The following is a 16,751-nucleotide window of genomic DNA, read 5'->3' on the forward strand; positions in this document are numbered from 1 at the left end:
GTGGTAGATGGAGGAATTTGAATTCAACAGTGAGGGGGAAAAGAGAATCAGGAACTAGGAGTCTAATAATGACGGTGAAACTGTTGATGATCCATCTGGTCGGCCATCCTTCCTAGTCTGACCTACAAGTGACCCTAGGCAACATCTCAATGTGGTTGACTGCTTGAACAATAAGTGATGCCCACATCCTGTGAATGAAAAAAGCCTTCACAGTCAACTTTTTAAAAATGTGACAGCAAATAGCTCTCAGAAACAGTGAAATATATGATCTCCTGTTAAAACAGTATTGGCTGAGGAGCCAAGTACTAGATAATTCCCTTAGGTATCCAGATGGAAAAGATAGTGGGAAGTCGATTGCAAATTAAAGCACACACCACCTCGTGGGTTAACGCCCTTTTAATGGGCGAAAAGTCCTTTGCAGCTAATTCCTAGGTTCATGTTCAACTATTTCTTCCTTACTGAGATAGGGTGCCAAAGAGAAAAATTTTCCCAATGTCTTCCATCCATTGAGAATGGGAGGCAACGGCCTCATGGTGTTATTACTGGATAATGTTCTGGGAACCCAGGTTTGAATCCTGCCATGGCAGATTGTGGAATTTGAATTTGATAAATGTCTGGAAGTAAGAGCCTAATGATGACGATGAATCCATTGTTGATTGTTGGGAAAAACCCACCTCATTCACTCATGCCCTTCAGGGAAGGAAACTGCCATCCTTACCTGGTCTGGCCGACATGTGACTCCAGACCCACAGCGATGTGGTTGACTCTGAACTACCCACTGAGCAATTTGGGATGGGCAATAAATGCTGTCTAGCCAGCAACACCCTTGCCCTGAGAATGAATTTAAAAAAATTGTCCTTGTTGCTTGTAGAATTTATATACAACCCCACTTCCTGTTCGAAATGGTCTGTCTTATGTACTTTATACCATCTGTTTCTCTGTGAAATAGTTCAGTCTGGGTCATTAAGTATCCTTGGGGCAGTGACTTTAGTTTGCACCACAGAATTTAGCTGGGAAGCATGTGGCAAAACTTTCGAAGGAGATGTTTATTTCCATTTTACTATCTCTCAGCTAAGCCTACAGTCTTTATAGCAAACAAACCAGAGGGAGAAACAGGAGGAGGATCCTCTCCGTTACAGTCATATTACAGCAGAAGGGCCTGGCAACAGTTGGCCAGCAATCCAAAGATCACTGCGAGGATGACCTTTGGCACTTCAGCTCAGCATGGGTCAGAGAGGAGGAAGAAAGCAAACTAGGGCAGAGAAATAGAGAGGGGTCAGCTCCAAGTGTGACGCACTGCCGCCATTAGAGAAGCAAGGGCAGAGGGTGCAAATAGCACAATGAGTTACTAACTCAAACCCATCGCATGGACTACACACAGTCACCTTTCCCCAGCCCCTCCCCCACACTTCCGTCAACGGGAAAACAAATGTGCCCTTGGCCGTACTGTTAGGAAGGGGACATTGAACCCCTCTGATCATTAAAATTGAAACACAAGTCCCTAGTCTGTTATGGCGGGCGCAGAGGTCCCCTTCAAATGATTAACCTGAAACACCCAGAGAAGCTCGCTTCACCTCGCCTAATCTTTTAAACAGAGAAGGAGAGGTTAAATGAAAGAAAATCCTTAACATTCACTTTGTAAGTAACCAGTAACAATTTTTTAAAATTTAACCCGAATAGTGAACAAGTAGACAGAATTACTAACAAACCGAACGCTTCCCTCTTGCCTACTAACTATTCCCTAACTGAACTAAATTCTACTGGTATGCTGTTCCAATAAACACAATTCACACTTACATAAACCAAAGTAATAAGAAAATAAGAGATAATAAAATGTGAGGCTGGATGAACACAGCAGGCCCAGCAGCATCTCAGGAGCACAAAAGCTGACATTTCGGGCCTAGACCCTTCATCAGAGAGCTCTGATGAAGGGTCTAGGCCCGAAACGTCAGCTTTTGTGCTCCTGAGATGCTGCTGGGCCTGCTGTGTTCATCCAGCCTCGCATTTTATTATCTCGGATTCTCCAGCATCTGCGGTTCCCGTTATCACTAATAAGAAAATAAGTTTAGTCTGTCAAAATCTACATTAGTTTCTTCTGCTGTTCTCAAGTCATAAACACTTCTCTTCCACTGATCCAGCTGTCAGGGATGTTCTCTCTGTGATGTCTTCTGTGAGGACTCTTAGCTAGAAGTGTTGTGGTACTTTTATGGATAGATGGTGCTTTCTTAGAGAGCTCAGCAATTCCTTGTGAGAGCTACATGCTTATTTCTCAGATGGCAGTTCACTCTCCCACCAATTTTCAAAAACCCTCTCCTTATATACCACGGATGATATCTCAACTTTTTTACAATAGCATTGGTCTGAAGTTGTCAAAAACCATCAGGTTTAAGTTCAGTTGGCTTTCAATCACTAAGTGCTTGGTTTAAATCAATTGGCTGATTTTCAAGTTAGTTACCAAAACATCATAACGTTTCCAGTCACACCGCTAAGTGATAATGGGAACTGCAGATGGTGGAGAATCCTAGATAACAAAGTCTGGAGCTGGAGGAACACAGCAGAATTCATCTGATGACGGGTCTAGGCCCGAAATGTCAGCTTTTGTGCTCCTAAGATGCTGCTTGGCCTGCTGCGTTCATCCAGCGTCACACAGCTAAGTGATACATGTTTCCAATTTAGAACTGGCTGGACATCTTCAGCCACATACAGACACATTTCTTTTTCTGTATAAAATCTCTAAGCTTAGAAAAGCACTTTACCTCTTAAAGGAGCCATACGCTATTCTCCCTTATAATTTTTTTTTTACAAACAAACTTTAGCTTCCTGCCTTCCAATTCAAGATTACTGTATAAACCTCATAACAGGACCATATTTGTTGGCTCTTGATTGTCAGTCAACTGGCAACATTTGATATTCTACATACGTTATAGACCCATATCAGATATTTCCAAATAAAGTGTTCAATTGTATTTTTAAAAATATTGCAATCTCACACCAGCCTTGCTTCATTTGCATACCACTTTTAGATCTGTGCCCTCTCATTGTTGCTCTTTTCATGAGCAAAAACATCTAATCAAATCTCTTCTTAGCTTTTGTCCCTCTGATGAGAGCATTCCCGACTTCTCTTGATTCCTAATAACTGAAGTTTCTCATTCCCGGAATCACTTCTATGAACTGCTTCTACATTCTCGCCAATGCACTCACATCCTCCCTCTCATGTGGCACTCACAACTGTACGCAGTATTCCAACAGGAGTCCTGACAGGTGTCTATCCTTCATAACACCCCACTCTATTCTTCCTTTCCCTGTGGGCTTGTTTAACATCACCTCCTGGCTCTTGTTCTCAGAGTCCCAGCACATAAAAGTGATTAATCATTCATAAAATCAGTGAATTTAATTAAAGTTCTACGGGGTTAAAGTGTTTCTCTTCTGCAAAGCCCAGAGGCCTGGCAAAGTTAACTGACCTCTCCTCCAGTCTTAAGCACCGCAGTATTAGGATTGTCAGCAAAGGACATTGCGAGAACAAAACTGAAGCAAACGCAGCCAGGCAGAGCTGGGTCAGTGTTTGTGGGGTTGGGCACTGCGCAACAACCTGGCTGCTACTCCCACCCCCTCAACTACCTTTCATAACACCCCCACGAGCTCGTTCAGCTCCCTGCGAGCTTGTTTTGGATTGGTGGGGCACGGGGGGGAAACGGCTTTACAAAAATGCAGCAGGGTTAGTAGCAGAATGTAGCCGCAATCTCATTCCCCCAGGATTTCTGTGAAGCATTCGCTCTCCCGGGTCTCCACATTCCATGGAAAACATGGGAATTGCATGGCTCTCTTAATACCAGACATTCTCTCAGCTCTCCTCACATATCCAGGAATTGCTGGGAACTGGGAATGAAAGTTTTTTTTTCCGTTGCTGAAGCTGTTTTTTTTAGCCCGAGTCACCAATAAACACATTTTATTTTCATTCAGGCATCCTTCTGAGAGGTCTATTTTCTCCTCTCTTTCCATCGATTGTTAGGACATTCCCTACTTTTATTTCAAATCGTGGCGGGACGCTTTTGATCCCCAATTTCACGGGAAAGTTTTTACTTTACATCTCTCCCCTGACCTTTAACCTGTTGCTGACCCTTGTCACCCCTGAGCAGCCATGGAAGAAAATTCCAGAAAAGCGGTGCAAAGTAAGCCTGACACTGGCTTTAATATTGTGGGATTGGCCGGGAACTTTTGGTAAATGGAGTAGAAGGGTCTGAAACTGGTCAGGGGCTGCTTTTTTTAAAAAAACATGTGAAAGAGTAGTGGTTAGCTGATACTGTTTTCATGGGACAATTAAATTGGCAAGTTAAATTGTTATCATTGGAATCTATGAATTCACTAATAATCATTCATGTTCCTTTCACTCCGTAAGTGGTGGAAACACTCCAAGGCAATTTCCTTCCTCAGAGATAGTAAGAGCTGCCGCTGCTGGAGTCAGAGTTAACACAGTGTGGAGCTGGAGGAACACAGCAGGCCAGGCAGCATCAGAGGAATTGGGAGTTGATGTTCCGGGTTGGGATCCTTCTTCAGCAAATGTTTTTCTGAAGAAGGGTTCCATCCCGAAACGTCAGCTTTCCTGCTCCTGACGTTGCCTGGTCTGCTGCGTTCCTCCAGCTCCATACTGCGAAAAGGCAATTTCCTCATTTTCTTTTTGGGTATTTCAACCTCACTGTCTGGGTCAGCATCTCTCTCTGATCCCTAGTTGCCCTGGAGATGCAGACGGTGCACTGCCTTCTTGAACTGTTGCAGGCCATGTGCTGTAGGTCGACCCACAATGCTGTCAGGAAGGGCGTGCCAAGATATTGACCCAGTGATACTGAAGGAACAGTGATATATCTCCAAGTTGGCACGGTGTGCGGTGGCTCAATAGTCATCACTGGTACCTTCACAGTACCAGGGACCCGGCTCCGATTCCACCCTCGGGTGACTGTCGGTGCGGAGTTTTACGTGTCCTCCCTGTGTCTGTTTGGGTTTCGTCTGGGTGCTCTGGTTTTCTTCCACAATGCAAAAATGTATAAGTTAGGTGGTTTGGCCATGGTGGATCGCTGCATAGTGTCCATGGGGGCGGGTTAGCCATGGGAAATGCAAGGTTACAGGGATAGGGTAGGGGCTTGGGTCTGGGTGGAATGCTCTTGGAGGGTCAGTGAGGATCTAGTGGCCTGAATTGCTTCTGTCTGCATTGTAGGGATGGTATGAATGTGGCTTGGAGGGGAACTTGCAGGTCACGTTTCTGCTGGGCGGGTTTGGAAAGTTCTGTCAGAGTATCCTTGGTGAGTTGCTGCAGACAGTACACACTGCTGACCCAGTGCGTTGCAGGCTGGGGTTTGGGGTGTGGATGTCGATGGTGGCTGATGGGATTCAAGCAAGATGTTTGAAAGCATGAAAGGTGCATCCAGAAAGGCCAGCCCTCATGAACTGACGCCCAGGGATATTGTAGAAATGGGATCCGAGATGTCCCCCTGTGAATTCTGTGCCTTGTTAGGAGTACTCAGCTTGAAACATTAGCTTGCTTTCTCATGGATGCCGCCCGACCCGCTGCGATCTCCAGCAATTTTTGTTGTCAGTGCAGATTCCAGCATCTGCAATAGTTAGCCCCTAGACTGTAGAATCGCCCTGCCATGCTGCTGGAAAACTGGAGAGTGGCAGGAACATTAAAGAGTTACATTCAGACAAAAGTTAACACAAAATTGAGCTCTGCTGCCAATGTAGAGTAACAAACTGCTAATTCATTTAACAGAACTGCTCCCAGGATGCTAATTTTAAATATGGCTTCTTCATTTAGGTCATGTCAGGCAAAAGACTCAAACCATTCCATCCTGGAATTCTGGCAGTCTTTCCGTACTCAGTGTATTCCCCTTTTCCCAGCCCATACTGCACATTTTCCTTTCTCGGACTGTCTTGCTTCTGTCCTGGAGAAGTGGATAGCTGCTTGGCTCAAATGGCTGCATTGCCTGAAGCCAAGAGGCAGTGCAGGTTTTCAAATATCATCAGCCGATTCAGCAACGCAGTGAATCGCAGCGTTATCCAATCTTGCCCATCCAAAAAAATAAGCTGCGTTTGCCCTAACCATCCACAGATGTGTATCAGGAATGGGGAATAAAACTTCAGAACTTCCTGGCCTACTTGACGTGGGGCCAAGACATAATTTTCCAGAAAGTACAATGGAGTAAGCAGAAAGAAAGCAGGGCTTGATTGGAAGTTAATAGTTTGGTTGTTATAGAAAAATCTAGCCAACATTTCTGACCAGGCAGCGGATCTCCATTTATGCATGAGGAAAATATAAATGGATTCCTACAAACGTCTGTCCTTGTCATTAATGGGAAATTCATGCCCATACTCCATTAGGTTCCTGCATCCATTATTCCATATATAACCTATCTGAATCCCTCAATCAGATTCCAGTCTGTGACCACACCCAGATACCCAGTATTCTATCTATAAACCATCCGAACCCCTCCATTAGATTCCAGTCTGTAACCTCTACAGGTACCCAATATTCTGTATAAATCATCTGAACTCCTGGATTACATTCCAATCTGTAATCACTCACAGGCATCCATTATTCAACACATAAGCCATCTGAACACCTTTATTAGAGTCCGGTCAGTAATATCTTTCAGAAATCCATTATTCTTTATATAACAACCTGAATCCCTCAATTAGATTCCAGTCTGTGATCACTCCCAGGGATCCATTATTCTATACACAAACCATTTGAAACCCTCGATTAGATTCCAGTCTGTAATCTCTCCCAGGGACCCATTATTTTACATATTAACCCTCAGAGCCCCTTGATTGGATTGCACCGAGCTGGCCTGTCTCATTGTGTTAGAGTCTGCCTGTGTTTGATTGTGATGAGTAAGAGGCCTCAGCGACGGTGTAACCTGGTGTTACTGTGTTATCCCCCATCCTGCCCCGACCCTACCCTGCAGCTGAAGGAGCAGCGGGAGAAGGAGCGCCGGTTGAAGAAGGCCCGGACCAGCAGCGTCTCGGAGGAGGTCGGAGAGTTTGACGACTTGGTGTCGGCTCTGCGCTCTGGCGAGGTCTTCGACAAGGACCTGTCGAAGCTGAAGCGAAACCGCAAGCGTGTTGGCAACCAGCTGGCAGACAGCAGCAGGGAGCGGGCAGTGACGAAGCTCAATTACTGAAGGGACTGGCTGCCACCCATCGAGCGCACCCTTGGTGGGGTGGGGGGGTGTGGTGGGTGTGGGGGCGGAGGAAACACTCAACGCCCGGACGCTAAGTGTCAGCGTGCACAGTTATCAGGAATGGCATAATGGGAGGGAGGGATCCCATTACCTGACACCCACTTCCCCCCCCCCCCCAGGCTGCAACACCTCGGTGGCCCAGAGATGGAGAGAAGATAAAAATGAAACCCAGGACCTTTCTTTTGCTCTCTCGCCAACCAGAAACAGAACAAAACGCCCTCAGTCTCTCTCTCTCTCTATAGCTCTGCCTGCCATCTCTTCACTGTGAAGAGAGTGAGGGTGAAAATGGGGCCCAGTCTCCCAAGTGCCTGTGTATGTTGCACTTCTGTCACCAGCCTCTGGGGCCTACCCTTCCCAAAAGCAGGGCACTCTCCACACTGGCAGCATCCAATGGGACACGAAAGCAGGAACACTTCAGTGGGTCCGAGACTGAGAAGAAAAGCCATGATGCTTTGCCGTTGCTGTCACCCTGACTTCTTTTCAGTTTTACGTTCGGCCCCACCCTCTTGTCCAAAGGCATCAAACTATTCACTCCCTCCAGTGGTGCCAACGGTGGTGGGACCTCACTAGCAAATGCCATTTCCCAGTGCGCCAATCCATACCTCCTGCCCTCGCCTGTTCCCTCAGCTCCCAGTTTAACCAACTTGGCGGTGTCCAAGTGTGCATTGGAAAATCGTGGGACTTAGTGAAGTCAAGTGAAAATTGACTGTGAGCACAGAGGAGTAGCATAACTGTGCCAACTGTCTGACTCCCATCGCTTTGGACATCAGAGAAAACATTATGTCAACCACAAAAAATAAGGACAGTATTAAATGCAGTCTGTGACTCTCAGCACTGATGGTCACCTGAGCACATATACATGGTAACAGAAACTAGATAACCACAGCAAAAATATCTGGGCCTATATTGTGCAATAAGTTTTCTTTAAGCTTATATAGATATATGTATAATGTTAAAGTTTTACTTTGAAAGAAGAAAGTTAGTCCTTTCAAAGAGTAGACTCGTTGCATCCAATGTGACTAAAATGAGCATGGTCAATTCATTCAGGCCTTTTTCTACCCAGCATCCCTTGAGCAACTACACTTCTCTCCACACCTGCAGCCCCCTGCATGTCCAAATGGACCCAGCTTCTCCAGCCATGTTCAGCTCAGGGGAAGAAAGCATTCTTAACAAACCGCATCAAATGCCAGCAAGATAAAGCTTTCCTTTTAGAAAGAATGTTTCAACAAGACCCTGTTCAGGCCCTGAAACTCAGGCCTAAAGTGGGCTACTAATTCCTGCTTGTTTCAAGTCTCAAGGAGGGAGAAAGAAAAACAAAAGAAGCACATAAATGAAACGACAGATTTTCTTCCTTGTTTTGAGATCCAGCACACCCTTCACAGGGCAGCGGGGAAGGAGGTACAACTTTTCTCCAGTATCTACCACATGAACTTTGCCAAGCCTTTAGTCCATTCCTGTTTCCCCAAGATGGGGATATAAGAGCTATTGTCTACACTATGTTATTGCAGCAAGCCAATGGCCTGTTTAGTAAATGTAGCACTATATTATAGACATGTATTGTTTTTAAGGTTGTATTGAGTTGTATGCACAGATAAAGTGGAATGATTTCAGCTTCAGGACAATGAAGGAGTAGAAGTTTGCAGCAAAACAGATATGCATTCTTTCATCCACTTTGACAGGGTTTTATGAAAGTAGAAAGAGGGTCTGAGCTCGTACAAGGCAGGACAGGACTGTAGATTTGTAGGTGCTCTTCAATCACCAGAAATGTTCTCTGGGGAGATTTTCCCCCCCAGCCATCAGTGAAAGCTGAACAGTTGCAAAACTGGCATGTTGATTTGAGAAATGAATGCTTAGGATGTATTTAAGGCCAATTCTGTCCATTTAGCCAAAGGCAAACATTTTCCTTAGAAATGCTTTTTGGACCACACTACTTAGCAAGACTGTAAAACGTCATGGACTAACAATCTAACTGTGCCATGGCCTGTAGTATATGTATCTTCCTTCTATATCACACTAAGGGTAGTGATTTGCGAGACAGCCAGCATACTGCCCTGAGGTCCTTACTGAATGGAGCTGTGGTGCCACCCACTTTAGCTGAGGCCATCGGGGTGAGGTCACCAAATTATCCACTATATGAGGCCTTGGGCCTCTTTGCTGCAACATTAACTTGATAGCTCCATGTTGATGTGTCTTAAGTGCCAACCAAAGATGGGAACCAAGTTAATGCTCTGCCTTAGACTCAGTAATCCAGGAGCCATAATAGTCCACAATCTCCAGGGTAGTGTTGAAGGAGCTATTCGTTGGTCTTCTATCCCCTAGCTTCTGCAGGCCAGTGCATGAACAGCTGACTAGGCAGTAGGAACCTCACTGCAGTTTGAATGTGTTAGAGTTCAATCCCATCACTGCAGGGTTATGACTGGTACCCAGGCTTACCATAAAGGCTTGAACCAGTGGCTTGTGTTGCACTAGTTAGACACAGTGACCTGGAAACAACGCTGAATATTAATACCATCTTGGCAAGGGAGTGCAATGCAAGATAAAAAAGTGTGAAGCTGGATGAACACAGCAGGCCAAGCAGCATCTCAGGAGTACAAAACCTGATGTTTTGGGCCTAGACCCTTCATCAGAGCGGGGCCTAGGCCTGAAGCATCAGCTTTTGTGCTCCTGAGATGCTGCTTGGCCTGCTGTGTTCATCCAGCCTCACATTTTATTATCTTGGATTCTCCAGCATCTGCAGTTCCTATTATCTCGAGTGCAAAGCAAGCCCTGGTTCCCACCTCTGAATTACTGTCCCAGCTAAGAACGCACATAATTCTGCGCTGATTGAGGATGGGGCAATGATTCCTTTCACAGGTGATTGGAGTGCCAGTGCCATGTGAAGAATTGCTGTTTTGCTTGAGGTATTCAAAGCTTAGCAGTACTGGTGGAACTAATCTGCAGCACAGTTTACTTACTTGAAAAAGAGGGGTTCAGAAAACTGTAAAGAGGAGACATATGAAAAAGTTTCCCAAGATCTCTACTGCCCAGGTTAACTTGATGAAGCATGTGCCTTACAGACAAGAAGCATCCAATAGAATGGCATAATACAGCACTGAAGGAGACTGACCAGGTCTGTTAGTCCCAATCTCCTGCTCCTTTCAGTACTGGACATTGTCCTTTGGAAGTTTTTATCCAATTCCCCTTTTCGAAAGTTACTGTCAAACCTGCTTTCTCCATACTTAGGCAGTGAAATACATGGCAAGTTATCACCAAACGCAAACAGATCTGGACAGTATCCAGGCAATGACCATTTGCAGTAAGAGGCAATCTAATGTTATGGAACAAACCAACTCCCCCTCAAAATATATTAAGACAGCCTAGACCCTATTTTTTTCTTGTTTTAATATGTGTAAGGAGCTACATTCCTGATTCAATTCGAATTGTCAAACTACTCGGCTTTGAGCAAAACACATTATTTTTACACAACAGTTAAAATACAGACAAAATAAAAAGAAAAGAATTGGCTTATGTGCAACTCTATCGAAATGCTTAACAAATTAGTATATAACTTCTAATTCTTATCAACTGTTCCAATATAGTAACATCCCATAAACACATCATTGGCAAAGGCATGCTCAGTAAAATTGATTGTCTCCAGCAGCAAAAAGAGAATGCCAGCCTTTAGTTTTAACAGAGAGAAGATGAAGAGCTTTCACATCCAACTTCAAGACCCCAGCAACTGTTGTAGGCTCAGCTGAAAAATCCTGGTTCAGTGGGAGCTTGACCCCACCCAACCAGGCTGCTTCTATTGTTCCAACTTTAAAACAAAACTCAAGGCCTCACAAGCTGTTTGGTTTATTGGCTTTGAGTGGATCGCTTGACACCTCCCTTCATAAAAAAGTTTCGTCACATCTCGCCCCTAAAAAAACAGAACCAGCAAATACAAAGATGGCTTCATTTTTAAAAACCATTACCTTCAAGCTATTAGGACAGTACAATGTACATACATTGTGTTAACTCTTAAGCATGCAAACATCCGCTACTGTAGTCTATTTCAATCCATTTCATCCTGCCATTGAATGCCTCCATCTTCCTTCATCAAAGTCTCAACATTGCATCAGCAATTAGGTTCTCTCATCCTGCCATGTGTATAGCTTTCAAATTGAATGGCTGCAATACCAAGTTCCATCTAAACAGTGTGGAATTTTTATCCTTAAATTTTCCCAAAAACTTTAAAGCGGTTATAATCAGTATATACAATTGTCCCAGATACATTACTGACAATATAAATGTTGAAATGCTGCAGATCCAACACTAAACTCAAGGCCCCCTTCTCAATTGTGGAATATTTCAAATGATGATTATTCAGTTTTTTGGAAAAATAGCCAATAGGTCTTTCTATGTTTTCGTTGTCTTCTTGCAAAAATACAGCACCAGCACATCACTTGCATCGATAGCCATCTTTGCATTATTAGGTGCGGCTAACACTGAAACAGTAATTAACGGAGCTTTCAGGCTGTCAAATGCCTTCGGACATTTCTCCATCCACTGAAATTTTCTGCACTTTTCAGTCAGTAGAGCAACCACACTGCTAAAATTTGGTACAAACCTCCGATAAGAATCACTCAATCCCAGGAATTACAGTACTGCTTTCTTTGCCAATGATATCGGAAGTCCCTCAATAACCTTTGTTTTACATTGCATGGAGCCATCTATCCATGCCCAATAACATGGCCCAGGAATGTAACTTAGGCTTTTGTAGACTGACGATTAGCCTAGTTTATCATCAAGACCACCTCCTGAAGTCAATCAAACAATTCTGATAGATACCCCAAATCTTCCTTCCAAGTATGTGTGAAACAATTGGGTAATCCCGAAATGATTTTATTGGTACGGTTTGAAATGTGGTTGGTGCATTTTTCATTCCAAACAGCGTGACTTTAAACTGGTACAGCCCGTTTTGCATCACAAAAGCTGAAATTCCTTCTGCTGTTTCGGATAAAGGTACCTCCCTAAAGCCTGACCATTATTGACAAGGCACAAGTCAGGAGTGTGATGGAATACTTCACATTTGCCCCCTGGATGAGTGCAGATCCAACAACACTCAAGAAGCTTGACACCATTCCAGGACAAAGCAGCCCCCTCGATTGGCACCAGATCCTTAAGCGTCCCATCACAGAAGCAACAGTGTGTACTATCTACAAGATAGCTGCAGAAATTCGCCAAAGATCCTCAGACAGCATCTTCCAAACCCACAACCACTTCCATTTAGAAACACAAGTGCAGCAGATACCACTATCTGCAAGTTCGACTCCAAGCCACTGTCCATCTTGACTTGGGAATATATTGCTGTTCCTTCACCGTCGCTGGATCAAAATCCTTGAATGCCCTCCCTAGGGGTATTGTGGGTCTACCTACAGCGCATGGACTGCACATGAGGCAGCTCACTACCACCTTCTCAAGGGCAATATGGACCATGCAATAAATGCTAACCCAGCCCAGCCTTGAATCAATAAATAACAAAAAAAATTCTTTAACCAACTGTTTCAATTATGCCTTTTGAGAAAGGATTTTCCCTCAAAGCACCTGATCATTTGGAACCTCTCTTGAATCTCCATGCCTTTGCTTTCAAGAGAAACAGTCACAGAGTCTCCAGCCCCTTCATGTGGGGGTATACCTCCTCTGTGCCTCCCCTGCCCAAGGCACTGGCCCACTCTTGCAATTCCAAGCCTGCCATAAGGAGCAAGAAACCCTCAAATGAAACAAAGGACTGCAGGAGTCTACACATAAACAGAAATAGCTGGGAGAAACTCAGCAGCTCTGGCAGCATCGGGGGTGAAAAACTCTCCGTTCTGAGGAAAGGCCACTGCACTCGGAACATTAACTCTGCCTTCTCTCCACAGACGCTGCCAGACCCACTGAGTTTCTCCAGCAATTTTTGTTTCTTGAGCAGAGACCCTCAAACCTGGCATCTCATAACGTCTCAGTGCTGGGCGACTGTGGATGTTGCAGTAGCTGAAGGTCAGACCTGGACGTGGTTAACTCAACTTCAGTTAATAGAACGTGAAATCTTTGTGACGGTTCTCCTAAATGCACATAATCTGACCTGATAGCATGAAGGCTTACAGCCACGCTTGAGGGCCCTACTTGAAAAGGCTGGGCAGACTGATTGATGAGAACCCCTGGTGAAACAGGAGGGGAGTGGAAGGTCAGGATCTCCCACACATGATCATGTAGGCTAGAACAAGCTACATTCTGTCAGCAGTAACAGGGCAATGAGCCAGACCATAACAATAGCCCTTAATGCCTCATACCTGCGTCTCAAATACAACCTCGAAATCAAACATCTTTGGAACGAAAGAAGGGGTCGGCAGGGGAAACATTACGTGCTTGATTTTGCTGTGAAACAGGCGAAAGTACATTGTTTTTTTCTTTAGCCCACAAAGCACTCTCCAAAATGCTTCAGGAAATTTGAGCAGTGAAAGGTGCCAGAAGATTATTTTGACAGATGTGGTAATCTCTGAATCCTGTATGCATTTTTAAAGCTGCAAAGGACATTGAATGTTGTCAGAAATTAAACCCCGGGGAGAGAACAGGCACAATGGATGGGGATAGATCACCACAGAATGATCCCTGTTGGATGTGGCTGGCTTGTTGGCTGTAATCCTTTCACCTGACTCTCCTGTCTTTCAGCTTAAAAAATGCCTTGTTACGCAGCAGGTCCTGCTCCCAGTTTGCAAATGCATGTCGCCAGTTTTCCAGAAAACCCTTCCTCTGGCTAAGTGGATATAAATTGTATTCAGACCCATGAGGAGGGGGATGTTTGGAAACCCCAAGGAAGGTTTTAGTTTATTATTCATTTGGTGGGCCTTGCTAGCTGAGATTTTCGCTGGAGAAGATGGTGGTGGTTCCATGCAGATGTGTCCTCATTCAATTACTGCCCAGCTTCTGCATCTTCCCTCCCTCCAGCAACCCCACATACCACACTGGGCTTGCTTTGCCTGACCCCAAACTGAGTTCAACCTGTTCGCTCAACACTTTTTCCCTAATCGTGGGCCGAAGGGCTTGCACTGTGCTATATGTTCAAATCTACCTTTTAATGCACCTCTGGAGCAGATGAGACTGGAACCCAAACCTCCTAGCTCTGACATAGGGACACATAGGGTCAAAAACCTTCGCAGTCAAAATGCATAACCTTACACTAGGCTTGAAAGCGGTTATGTTTAGGGTGAACTCAGACAGAGGCTGAGAGGTCCTTGCCCTGGCACCTGTTGAGCTGATGCTCATTGGTTGGCATCTCTTTGTGTCGTACAAAGCCTGTTTGAGATCTGATATGCCTGGCCAGCGTGCAGCACGCTGGGACCCCGTGCCATAAGTTACATGGCACCATCCCATAATGTGGCACCAAATACAGGGCAGGATGCTAAAAGTTGTTTGGAATGAGCGATTGTGGAAAGGGTCAGGAAAGGTGGGAGAGAGGGGCAGCAGAATATGATGGGAAGTTAGTTTTCTTGGCATTTGCAGCAATAATTTCAGCAGGGGAAGAAAAATTGCCCTCCACTGACAGAGGTGGTGATTAGCTGCTCTGTCGCGGGCCCTCCAGCCGGGGGTAGTCTGTACTAGTGAATATACCACACTTGGGTTTTGTCCCACCGTCCTTCTTCTAAACCCATGAACATCTCTTTCTGTTCTTTTCTCTCACACCAAGCTTCCCCTTGAACATATTTATGCAACTTGTGCCAGCGACTCTTTATTTCGCATTCAGTTAAAATGTTCTCTCCCGAATTCCTCGTTGGATTTATCAGTGGCTCTGTCACATTTATGAAGCCCAATTTTGAACTTGCCCCAGGTGGAAACATAGCTTTCTATTTACCCCCTTCAAAGACCTTAATGAGTTCAACCCTCTGCCTTGTAGAACACTCACAGCAAAGAAAGTAAGCTGATCAGCGAAGGTTAAGGGTTCAGTAAGTCAAATCCCTGTATATTTGCCCTATTTGGTGATACATGGCACACTTGACTCATTGGTCTGTGTGGGCTACACTGGCAAATTAAAATATATCTCTGACAATGCTTTACAGGGCACTGAACAAGACTTGAACATTGAAAGCAACTTTGAAACTTTGGGAGTCAGCGAGGAGCTATTCAGAAAATATTAACTGTTATGTTTGAAGCTAAAAATTGCATTGAGAGAATTTGGCACAGGCACTTCCCCTGTGCCTGACGTATTGATTCTCACCAGTGACCAAATTTCAACAGGCATTAGCTGCAGGTTAGCTGCTGTTTTCTTTTTATCAACAGCATCCTAGGCTTCTGTTGTGGAATAGAAGTAGACCCTTCAGAAACACACTGCAGCCTTCATGCTGTGCTGAAAAGCAGTGGAGTGAGCAACACTGGTGTTTAGAACCCGGGCTACCAGTTGGAAGATGCTGCTTATTAAATGAGCTGGCTGACTCTTAATAAAAAGTGGATATTTGTCATCAAAGGAAAGCACCCTCAGCACATGGTCTGCCATGGCTGAGGAAGAATGCCCTAGCCAGGGATGGGCAATTAACGCCAATCTTGCCAACAAACATCCATACCCCAAGGACCAACACCCCTTGGCAGGTGAGGTTTTATGTCACAGAGCAAGAAAGGCAAACATTTACCGTGAACAATCCTTGTTCCTCTCTGTGTGCATCTTGTATTTAATTAAATTGTCATAAGAAACCATCAATGATTGGTATCAGGAATTGTTGCCCTTTAAGTTGCTGGCAAGAGAAAAGCCATTCTGGTGTCAACTCCCATAGCATCCCTAGAGTGTGGAAGCAAGCCATTCAGCCCACCAAGTCCATACTGGTCCTCCAAAGGACAACCCACCCCCTTAATCAATCTCTGCATTTTCCCATTGCTAACCCACTAAGCCTACACGTCCCTGAACTCTGTGGGCAATTTAGCCTGGCCAATCCATCTTAGTCTGCACAAGGAAACCCACATAAACACAGGGAGAATACACAAACTCCACACAGACAGACACCTGAAGCTGGAATTGAACCCAGGTCCCTTGCATTGCAAGGCAGTGGTGCTAAGCACTGAGCCATTGGGTCTCAATGTCAGCAAGGTGAAGAATTTGGGGTAATGTTTTGCAAGCCTCACTCCCCAGCTCTATGGCATTGCAGAAAGCATTAAGTCACAGACCACAATGAAAATCGATGACTACAAGAGAGTGGGGGACGTGAGTTAGCACACAGACCATTCCCCATTTTGCAGCCAAGGCTCACCACATTGTTTTAACTCTAGCGCACTCTTTCTTTAGCCTTACCAGGTCTTCACTTTCTTCAGCCAGCTCTTCCTCGCACAAATCTGCAAGCTTCAACTACTCATGATGTCAACTAACCCGTATCATTTGTTAACTCATTTCAGGCTTGAAACAGGCCCTGAAGCTAAGCTCTCTCTTTGTACTTGTAGTCCTTCCTGAATGATATGGCTATTCTGACAACCACGTATTCCCTTTCGATCGTAAGAGACTTACAGAGCGATAAGGAATGTTGAGCTCTGCGAAGA

General features: G+C 44.9%; 1 protein-coding gene across 6 annotated transcripts in view; it reads left to right on the forward strand.

The window, feature by feature from the left end:
- Positions 1 to 8,781, forward strand: part of daam2 (dishevelled associated activator of morphogenesis 2) — a 323,197-nt gene extending 314,416 nt beyond the window's left edge. For all 6 annotated transcript variants that reach the window (XM_059645172.1, XM_059645173.1, XM_059645171.1 and 3 more), the window contains one exon: positions 6,957 to 8,781. In XM_059645172.1, the coding sequence (XP_059501155.1) occupies positions 6,957 to 7,172 (216 nt within the window). In that variant the 3' untranslated portion in view covers positions 7,173 to 8,781. The remainder of the gene's footprint in view (positions 1 to 6,956) is intronic.
- The last annotated feature ends 7,970 nt before the right edge of the window (positions 8,782 to 16,751 follow it).

The sequence above is a fragment of the Stegostoma tigrinum genome, chromosome 4, assembly GCF_030684315.1.
Source record: "Stegostoma tigrinum isolate sSteTig4 chromosome 4, sSteTig4.hap1, whole genome shotgun sequence".
Lineage (NCBI taxonomy): Eukaryota > Metazoa > Chordata > Chondrichthyes > Orectolobiformes > Stegostomatidae > Stegostoma > Stegostoma tigrinum.